The sequence below is a fragment of the Mesocricetus auratus genome, unplaced genomic scaffold (assembly GCF_017639785.1).
Source record: "Mesocricetus auratus isolate SY011 unplaced genomic scaffold, BCM_Maur_2.0 Super-Scaffold_4256, whole genome shotgun sequence".
Lineage (NCBI taxonomy): Eukaryota > Metazoa > Chordata > Mammalia > Rodentia > Cricetidae > Mesocricetus > Mesocricetus auratus.
In genome coordinates this window covers 55114220-55123941 of record NW_024429182.1, presented here as the reverse complement: position 1 = coordinate 55123941, position 9722 = coordinate 55114220, and the positions used below count along the sequence as shown (strand labels likewise).

The 9722-nt window shown below is 54.6% G+C and overlaps 1 protein-coding gene across 1 annotated transcript; it reads right to left on the bottom strand.

The window, feature by feature from the left end:
- On the bottom strand, nucleotides 1–9564 carry Ccnd1 (cyclin D1). Its single transcript, XM_005064110.4, has 5 exons — nucleotides 9185–9564; nucleotides 7559–7774; nucleotides 6967–7126; nucleotides 3586–3734; nucleotides 1–2861 (listed from the first exon to the last, which is right to left on the bottom strand). Exons 1-5 carry the CDS (start codon nucleotides 9380–9382, stop codon nucleotides 2697–2699), a joined length of 888 nt encoding a protein of 295 aa, XP_005064167.1. The 5' UTR covers nucleotides 9383–9564; the 3' UTR covers nucleotides 1–2696.
- Nucleotides 9565–9722: the final 158 nt, after the last annotated feature.

Below are 9722 nucleotides of genomic sequence, written 5' to 3'. Positions count from 1 at the left end.
TGAGATTTTACCAATTTTATTTCTAGACTTTTTGTGTCTTTTTTTTTTTTTTCTTTCTGGACCATGCTGGTCATATGTCCGTGCTGGGAAGCGCCATGGTGTGTCAACCAGAAATACACAAATCCAACCTGGCCACCAGCCAGAGCCCCTCAAAGCCTTTCATGTCACAGGGCAGACTCCGTGGACCCACCACCAGCCTTTGGCCTTTTGGCCAGACCCTCAAGGGTCCTGTCTGGTTCAGATGCCTCAGCTAGGCTGGTGGTGACCGTGGAGGTGACCATTTTGGTTTGGCAGCTAGCTAGGGAATTTGGAGGCCTGCAGCACTGGAGCTGGCTTTGCCAAGGCTGAAGTCTTTAAATTAGCACAATGCTGTAATTAACACAAAACAAGACAGAACACTAGAACCTAACAGAATCAATGATGCACCGGAGACTCAGAACTGATTCCTCCGGGCCCAGCAGCATGGTGGCATGCACAACAGGCCGCTACAAAAGTAACAATATTGATAATTAACAAAGACAAATATAGTTGTCCCACTGCTGTGATGCTCTATGTCCCAGATCAAATGAAGGGTCCAGCATGACAGGTGTAGGGGGATGATCCCACCAGACCAGTCTCTGGAGGCAAGCCACCTGCCTCCTGGACCCGTGCATGGCTAGGTGAAACATGAGGTATTGTGAACAGAAACCTGGTTTTTTGTTTTTGGAATACAGCGGTAATCATATTAAGCCAAAATTGATCACAATTTTTAAAAAAAGTACAAAAACAGGGCATCTGTAAATACAATCTTCTATGAGGAAATTAAAACTTGAACATGGCAGTCTATGACATTGTAAAATAACAAAACAAAACTGACCCTCCAATAGCAGCGAAAACAACGTGAAAGATACAAAGCAAGTCTGGTTCTGAACGTCCGGGATGTGGGGAGTCATCGGCAGTAGCATGGAGCCGCAGCCTGTCCCATGTGGTCCCTACCCTCCACACTTCTTCCCTCACGTCCTCTCTCCAGCCTCCCGCTCTCCCACCTCCCTTCAACACTTCCTAAATAGAAAAGCACAGAGCCAGGCATACGAATTACTTAACTGTTGTGGGGGGCAGAGGTGGCGGCCGCAAGAATGTGCCTGAATCAAACTCATTTGGGATCCCCCGGTTTTCCTCAGCTTGGATGGCTCTATGCCAATGGGGCCGTTTGGGTTTGGAAAGGTAAGCAAACCAAATGCTCGTCTTTATGTAGTTTTTGAGAATGCCCCCTTCCCCATAAAAGACCAATCTCTCAAGACATGGCACTAACCCTTCACCAGCAAGGCCAGACAGTGTGTTTGAATCAAGGGAGATCACATTGCTTTAAAAATCACACTGGCCATGGGCAACCTTTCCAATAAATACTCTTCTGTAGCCTTAAGTATAAATTAGACATTTTAGTGTTTAAAAGCCTCCTGTGTGAAAGACTTCAAAAGTCACCCAGAAAATCTCCCCACTGTCCGGGTAATGCCACCATAGTTCCTACCGCCAAACACCAGCTGGCACCAAAGGATCCCTTAAACTCAGCTTCTCTGTAGGACAGATCCCGGCGGTGCAAGAACAGAGTTCTCTCTTCTTGACCCAACAAAACTTCTCAAGCACCCCATGCTACCAGCCCTACTGTGCCACACAGCCATCTGAACGGGTGTGGATACCCCCCAACCATTCCATTAGGAACTCCCCCCTCACACACATACCAGCAACACTGCCTCCAGCTAGCTGACCGAAAGTGCTTTGAAATGGAATGGTTTTGGAACACGGAGAAGGGAAACACAACGAAACAGAACAAACCACACACATAAAAGAAAAGCTGTGGGTTTAACCTGATGTGAGTGGGCTGCAGGGCCGCCAGGCAAAAACCAGCGTCTCTTTAACCAGGAACTACAAAATAGGAAGATTACAAAAATAGAATATATGATGTCACTATCTCATCCCCTCTGCTGGAGCACACTGCAGAGTGGGACACCTACTGCTGTGTGGCTTATGCTACAAACCTGCAGGTTGGGAGAGGGCACGGGTGAGCCCTGGGGTGCCACACACCGTGAGACCGCTAGAGGTCGCATTGCAGGTCAACACGGTGAAGAGGTCTACCCATCCCTGGGATAAGGAGGGCACAGGAGACAGGTGACTGGGGGCCCCACACTGAGCAAGCAGGAGCGAGGTGTGCCTTTCGGCCAAGCGGAGTACATCCTCTACCTACATCTCTCTTCTACTTCAACAACCGTTTGCTCTACTTGCCTTTTTTCCTTCTTTTTTTTTTTAAAGCAATGTTTCTTAAACTTTTTAAACACATAAAATCAAAATCCTTCTGTAGACTTCCTGTGTGTTAATCCTATTCTTATAACAGACAAGCACATTAATAGAAAACTAGTTGATTACTGGGGAATAAAATCCTATTTTTGTAGCATCCCCTCTGCCCTACACTCAGGGTGATGCAAAGTCTATCTCTCTCTCTCTCCCTTTAAGACAGCTTTCAGGTATTTTTTTCTCTTTTGCTTAAGTCAGATAGAAAGGAGAAAGATTAAAGAAAAACAACCAACAAAGAGAACAAAACTTCCCCTTCTGGTAACAAAATGTCCCCAAGAGGGACATCATTATTAGGAGCGCCCCGGGCTGGCTCCTTCTGCATTGCGGGTTGCCACTACTCGGTGGCACCCGCCTGCCCGGTGGCCCTCTCAGATGTCCACATCTCGCACGTCGGTGGGTGTGCAGGCCAGGTCAGTCTCTCCCTCTGCTTCCCCCTCCTCCTCGGTGGCCTTGGGGTTGATGTTCTGCTGGGCCTGGCGCAGGCTGGACTCCAGAAGGGCTTCAATCTGTTCCTGGCAGGCTCGGAGGCAGTCCTGGAGAGGCGGGCGGAGACGGAGGGGGTCCTTGTTTAGCCAGAGGCTAGTGGCCAGGGCCTTGACCTGAGAGGCAGGCTTTGCTAAGGGCAAGGCTCGAAGAGACTCCCCCAGTCACCCCCAAATCCAGTGAGCAGCGAGAGCTGCAAGGGACTAGAAAGCAGGAATGCCACCTGTGCTTCTGCCATGAGACAGGAAGAGAGGGTTCCTGTAGCTGATGCCAGACAGGGCAGAGCGTGTGTCACACATGGAAGCCTCCCACATGCCTGATGGCTCTGACCTACATTGAACCCCCAGCTGAGTCCAAGTCAGAACTGGATTTTTGTCTGTCCTGTCTGTGCCAGGCTGCAATGTCCTTGAGGACACCTTCATAGCCAGAGCTCCAAGTAGCATCTGCCATACTTCTCAGTGAAAAGGTACTCACATGTGGCACAGTATGCCTAATACACTCCCCCCAAGGAAAATTCTAGAATGTGTCTTCTGCAGGTAGGTCTATACCAAGTCCTTTGTGGACTCAACTCCCGAAGATTGCCCTGAGGGAGCTGCAATCCTGTCGTAGCTAGGCCAGACTACTGTTTCACTTGCCACTACATTTAGCATCAGTGGCTTCTGGAAGATCCCCAGACCTCAAGCCTGGGAAGAGGCTGGGGGGGTGGGGGTCTAGGTTTGCTCCCCCCCCAGGTTCCCTGACCCTTGCCAGATGCAGTCTCCTTCAATGACTCACCGGGTCGCACTTGATTACTCTGGAAAGAAAGTGCGTTGTGCGGTAGCAGGACAGGTAGTTGTTAGGGCTGCCCAGGTTCAGGCCTTGCATCGCAGCTACCACGCTCCCAGCAGCCACCATGGAGGGCGGGTTGGAAATGAACTTCACATCTGCAGTAGAGGGACAGGCAGCTGTGAGCAGGGACAGCCACAGACCTGTGGTTTAGCCCCCACCCACTTCTCAGTCCAGCTTCACTGTCCTCCAATCCTCCCAAGCCTGCATCGACTCCAGCTCCTTTGGTGACACCTAGGTGGCGCTAGATGTACATAGTGCTACAGGCCAGCGACTCCAGCAGAGGAGGATCAATAGTTCCAGGCCAGGGCCTCAACTCAACTTTCAGCAAGGCCTTGGTCTCACTTTAAGAAGCTGGGTGGCTGACCCTGGCCTGTGTTCCACCCCCAGCGTCTCAAGCAAACACCAAGGAAGAGTCCCCTTTGTTCCTTCAAGCACTTCCAAGTTGAAGAAGAGGGCAAAGCGAGAGCCGGGAAGTACAGGTTCCTAACCGGTTAACCCAGAGACAGGCGTGGCTCTTCACAGCTGCACCCCAGCATTTGAGAGGTGGAGACAAGGGGGTCGCTGTGTGTTCCAGAAGGATGAAAGTAAGCTGCAGGCGTGACAGGAGCAGGTCCCTCGGAGTCCAGGCTAGATACCACAGAAGGGACGCTCCCTTCCAGGACAAACTCTCAGGACCTTCCACAAAGCCATTCCCCAGTTCCTGCATCCTTCCCAAACTGCTTTCCTGGCTCACCGATGCCAGCTTAGGGAAGAGGACATGGGACCCCAGACCAAGTAGCCCCCAAGGGGGCTGGGAATAGCCACCCCATGGTCCCTTGTGAGGGAGCCCCGCCCCACGAGTCTTGGGGATTCTCATAGCATAGGCCCAGGCCCCAATTCGAGAAAGCAAACCCTGGGGGGGTGTGCCAGCTTTGCAGTCTGCCCCACTGTAAAATACTGGGGTCATGTCCCCCCACAGTACTGCAGCAGGGGATCACTTCTTTCCCCCAGTGGACTCAGTGAGTGGGGTGCCATGTGGATGGAACGCCTCTCCACCAACCCCGCTACCAAAGGTGAGTCGACAGGCTGCTCTCCTGTCACAGCCAACCAAGAAACAGTGACAAGGACAGCCACCTTAAGCCTGTGAATCAGCAGTTCTAGCCAGGAGGACACAATAAAGAACAGGTGTCAGCTCCCATCACTTCACCTTGTGTCACCCAGTGCCTGGGGGCTTGGAGAAAATTAATGGGAGTCACAAGGGGAGAGGGCTGTTGTGAGGCAGCCCTTTAGACTACGCTGATAGAGATACAGCTGTGGTTCTGTTAAAGGTCAGAGGCACCAGGAAGGGGCCCAGAAGAAGAACAGCCACAGAGAAGGGAGATAATACCTCCAGGTGGTACCAAGGTCTCAGCTCAGTCCAGTGAACTGAGCTTGCTTGGAGACAAGTTCAAATCAGCCACCCCTTTTGCAAGGGGGCAGAGAAACTCCAACTACCAGCTGGCACGCGACCCCCTCTGATGCTTGTCTGTCCCTTCCCATGCGCAGTGGTATGACCTGTTGCATCCTGTAAGGAACCTTAACGCCTGCTTCCTCACGCTGCCTGGCTGCTGCTGGCATAGCTATCACCCAGCTCAGTGGCATGGCTGACGCTTACCAACAGCCTTCATTTAGCTCAATTTCCCTTTGTCCGAACCCACACAAGGGTACACTCTGGCCACCTGTGTATGCCCGTGTGACCAGCCCCAACCCTAGGTCAGTGGGCTGCTCACAAGGTCAGGACCCAGGTCTGGGGATATCCAGAAGGGAGAAGAAGTCATTCCCTCCCATCTCCCGTAGCCTTGCCACATGGATGGCAGATTTTTCTGGCCTTGACCTCTGGCCTCTTCCCTGAGTGACCCCTATATGACAGGAGCTGGTTATTCCTTCAGAGGGACAAAGCCTCCGGGCCCAGAACATAGGCGTATTGTAGTTCAGTAAACTGTGCTCTATCTCCATTTGTCTTTTGGGGGCTCTTAGTGGACCCCATCATAGACAAAGGCCATACAGTATGCTGGGTCCAGCCATACCCACAATGCATTAATGCTTGTTGGCTTCCCTGCTGGCATCCAGGGGTCCTGGGAGGGGCACTGTGCTGCTGGAACCATCCTGGGAAGGCTGTGCCACCCCATCCCTCATGTTATCTCTGGGAAACTCTGCAGCTTCTCCAAAGGCATTTTCAGCTCCATAAAAGGCTTCCTGGAGCCTCCAAGGGCTCTGCTCTCCCCAGAGGAACCCCAGCCAGACGCCTCCCTGCCTGCCAGCCAGCAGGGCCGCCCCCGCCCCTTAGATCCTTCCAGGCTACTGATGGCCTTGGCACTCACATCTGCCACCCCCTTGCTTGGTAGGCCTCTGGGGAGGGGCTGCCGCCCTCAGCAGGTAGCTGGAAGGGTAGAACCCCAAAATCTTTACAGCCACATCTGTGCAGAAACACTAGCCACAAGGGCAGACAAGAGAAGGAGCCAGAGATGGCAGGTGGGGGAAGACACTGCAAGGCCCTCTTACACCATGTTGCCTTTTGGCTGCCCTACAAACCACCCAGCCTGAGCTCCAAACAGATATAGCAACTAAGGCCTGATCAGGGCCACGGTGTGTGTGTGTGTGTGTGTGTGTGTGTGTGTGTGTGTGTGTGTGTGTGTGTGTGTGTGTGTGTGTGTGTGTGTGTGAGTCCTAAGCAGGTGAGAGAGAGTACAGAACCCCCTCAGCGTCTCTAAACCTCCTGGGCAGGGCTCCCAGTTAGATAGGGAAGCAGCTGTCAGATACAGTACTGGGACCACCCAGAGGCAGCAGGCTATCTATGTATGTATGTTCTGGTATATCCGCCCACCCTGAGTTCAGTCTGCCTGTCTACCTGAGGTCTGGGGCTAGGGAGGGTCCCTTGGAGAAGCCATGTGGAGATCCTTGCCTTTCTGTTTCCAACCCCCCCAGGACTCTGCCCTCCCATCCCCATAGCTGGGGCCCCTTGAAGGCAGGCAGGACAGGAGGTTGGTGGGGGCAGGAAGCCCAGGAGCAGAGGCAAAACCCTTTTCAGAACGTGTGCAGTGACAACACTGCCACCTGGCAGTGCAAAGCTTGGCACAGGGAGCTGGGGCATTCAGTTAGGTCTCCAGGGCCCTTTAGTGTGGCCCCCAAGACCACCTATCCCCAACAAGCTATCTGCCCCCTGGGCTCAGAACAGCGATGAGAGGACCCCCTTCTAGACATGCTGAGACCATCACCTGGTACAGAAGAGACAGCAAGGAAAAAGACAGTAGCCAAGGAACTTCAAGGAGTCTGAGATCTCCCGGGGCAGAGTGGGGGTGGGGGCCCTACCTGTGGCACAGAGGGCCACAAAGGTCTGTGCATGCTTGCGGATGATCTGCTTGTTCTCATCCGCCTCTGGCATTTTGGAGAGGAAGTGTTCGATGAAATCGTGGGGAGTCATGGCAGCCAGGTTCCACTTAAGTTTGTTCACCAGAAGGAGTTCCATTTGCTGCAGAAAATGGAGAACAAAGTCAAAAGGAGGGCAGGCCGGCTGGAAGGAGTTTTAAAGACTGGGGACAAACGGGCACTACAGATAGGTAAACAACAAAATGTACAAAGACTAAGTGGGCAACAAGCACTAGACAAAAAGACCCTTCACCGCCAGCGCTGCGGCTTGAGCGCCGCAAGAGGGCGCACGCCGCCCACATTTCAGAGTGGCTTCACTGCAGACTTGGTGGGGAGTCCAGGCGAGGGGGGGCCACAGAGGTGAAATGGGTTTGGGATTCTGCCCACTGCCATTTCGGTGTCGTGCAGTGTGGGTGACTTTCCTGGGGCTGGAGATCTATCCGAGGCTGGCTTGGGCCTCCCGTCACTTGCAGCTCCCACCACCCAGGGGTCATGCAGCTAATGAGGGATCGTGGGTGGTGGGGTCTTTGGTTACCAGAAGCTCCTCCGGCCGGATAGAGTTGTCAGTGTAGATACACAACTTCTCGGCGGTCAGGGGAATGGTCTCCTTCATCTTGGAGGCCACGAACATGCAGGTGGCCCCCAGCAGCTGCAGGCGGCTCTTTTTTAGGGGCTCCAGAGACAGGAAGCGGTCCAGGTAGTTCATGGCCAGCGGGAAGACCTCCTCTTCGCACTTCTGCTCCTCACAGACCTGCAGAGACCCGGACCGTTACCGTCAACGGCGGGGGAGGGGGAGGGTGGGGGGGTGGGAGCCGCTCGATGTGACCCCGCATCCCTTTCCTAGATTACACAGAGCGAATGCGTGGCGAGGGCGCGGAGAGAGATCCCGGTGGCAAACTCCCCGGGATGCGCGGTGCTCAGTACCCCCCACCCTGAAACTGAAAGGGAAAGTCCCTCGGCAGCTGGCGCTGGGGAGACCCCTCAGCAGCGGTGGCCGCGGAGACCCCGACCCAAGTTGGAATTAGAAGGCCGCAGGCCAGGGAATCCCACCGCGGGGCTGGCAGGGCGCCGGGGGGTTGGGCGCCGCTCGCGCGCACGCGAGACACAAAGGTGGCGTCCCAGGCCGCCGCGCCTCATTTCCCAGACGTCATCTTTTCAAAAAATATTTAAAAATATTAAAAAAAAACTAGGCGCCTGAAAACGGCCTGAAAATAACCATCGGGCGACCCTTTATCCAACCCGAGGGTCAGGAGCTCGGGGTACGTTGGAGAGTGAGCCCCAGCAACGCAAACTCTGGGGGCCCCCCTTTTGCTGGGTGCGTGTGCCGTTTGCCTCTGCAAGGGCACCATGCCGCACTTCAGAAATTATTTAAAAATATTTTGGGGCCCTTGAGACTCCCGCTAAGCACCTGAAAAATGTGCTCTGGTCTCCCGGCTTAACCTGGGTAGAAACCCCCAAGTGCAGACCCACGCGGACTCTAGCGACTAGGGGGCCACGCGACCTTGCAGACTGGCGTGCTTACTGGGCCGGACAGCCTGTGCGAGGGTGCCCAGGGGTCCGCTGGTTGAACAAAGGGTTCCCCCCCAAATATCCCTCGCTATGTCCTGTTTAGTGATTCCTGGCCGCCGCGAGGTCCCTCGTGCCTGCCCCAGCGCCCCCGCCGCCGCTCCCCGCCCTGCCCCCAATTATTAATAAACACTTTTGCTTTGCAATAAAGCAAAGATGGCGCATAATACTGGCACGAGCGGCCCTTGCATACGTGTCCACCGATATTAATTTAAAAATCAAATCTATGCCCCCTCCCCCCCGAGCTGGCGACTCAGCGCGGAGGCCACCGCCGAGGAGCAGCAGGAATGGGGCTCAAGCAGGGGCTACAAAAGGTGCCCAGTCCGCATCCTCTGGGGTGTCCCTGGCATCGTCCTCCCTCGAAGGCACTCCTCCCTGACTGTCCCCCACCAAGAAAAGGAATCCCCATTACCCCAACTCCTACACCTTCCTCGTTTAAAAATACCGGCAATATCTATTTATTTTGAGAATCCGATTCCTAGCAACACTGCGGGAAAACTCCGTGTCAGAAGGGAAGAGAAGGAAGGAAGATGTGGGTTGGAGCAACAAGTTGCCAGGGAGTCCCTGGCCAAGCCAGCAGGCTGTAGCCCCTCACCTCTAGCATCCAGGTGGCCACGATTTTCCGCATGGACGGCACAATCTCCCTCTGCACGCACTTGAAGTAAGACACGGAGGGCGCGCAGGTCTCCTCGGTCTTGAGCATGGCTCGCAGCACTCGGTCGTTGAGGAGGTTGGTGTCAGGGTACGCGCGGCGGATGGTCTCCACTTCGCAGCACAGGAGCTGGTGTTCCATGGCGCGGCCGCCTGGGGAGGGCTGTGGTCCTGGTTGGGCTCCGGTGGCTGCTGCAGGCGCGCGCTGCCTCGCGCTCTACTGCCGGTCTCCGGAGCGCGCGGAATCTGCCGCTCTCTGCTACTGCGCCGACAGCCCTCTGGAGGCTGCAGGACTTTGCAACTTCAACAAAACTCCCCTGTAGTCCGTGTGACGTTACTGTTGTTAAGCAGAGATCAAAGCCAGGCAGAGAAAGGGAGGGGGGAAGGACTGGGCGGGCGCAGGGGGAGGGGGCTCGGGAGCTGCGAGCGCCGAGGGGACAAGCCCAAAGCGCCCCCCCAGCTCGACCTTCGTAGATATGCAA

What these genes read in the sequence shown, in the direction of transcription:
- Ccnd1 (XM_005064110.4), bottom strand. Translation starts at nt 9,382, where the DNA reads ATGGAACACCAGCTCCTGTGCTGCGAAGTGGAGACCATCCGCCGCGCG. An exon ending in TCCGGCCGGAGGAGCTTCTG is followed by an intron (nt 7,127 to 7,558) that starts GTAACCAAAGAC and finishes CATTTTCTGCAG; the next exon opens with CAAATGGAACTCCTTCTGGT. An exon ending in GAGTAATCAAGTGCGACCCG is followed by an intron (nt 2,862 to 3,585) that starts GTGAGTCATTGA and finishes CCGCCTCTCCAG; the next exon opens with GACTGCCTCCGAGCCTGCCA.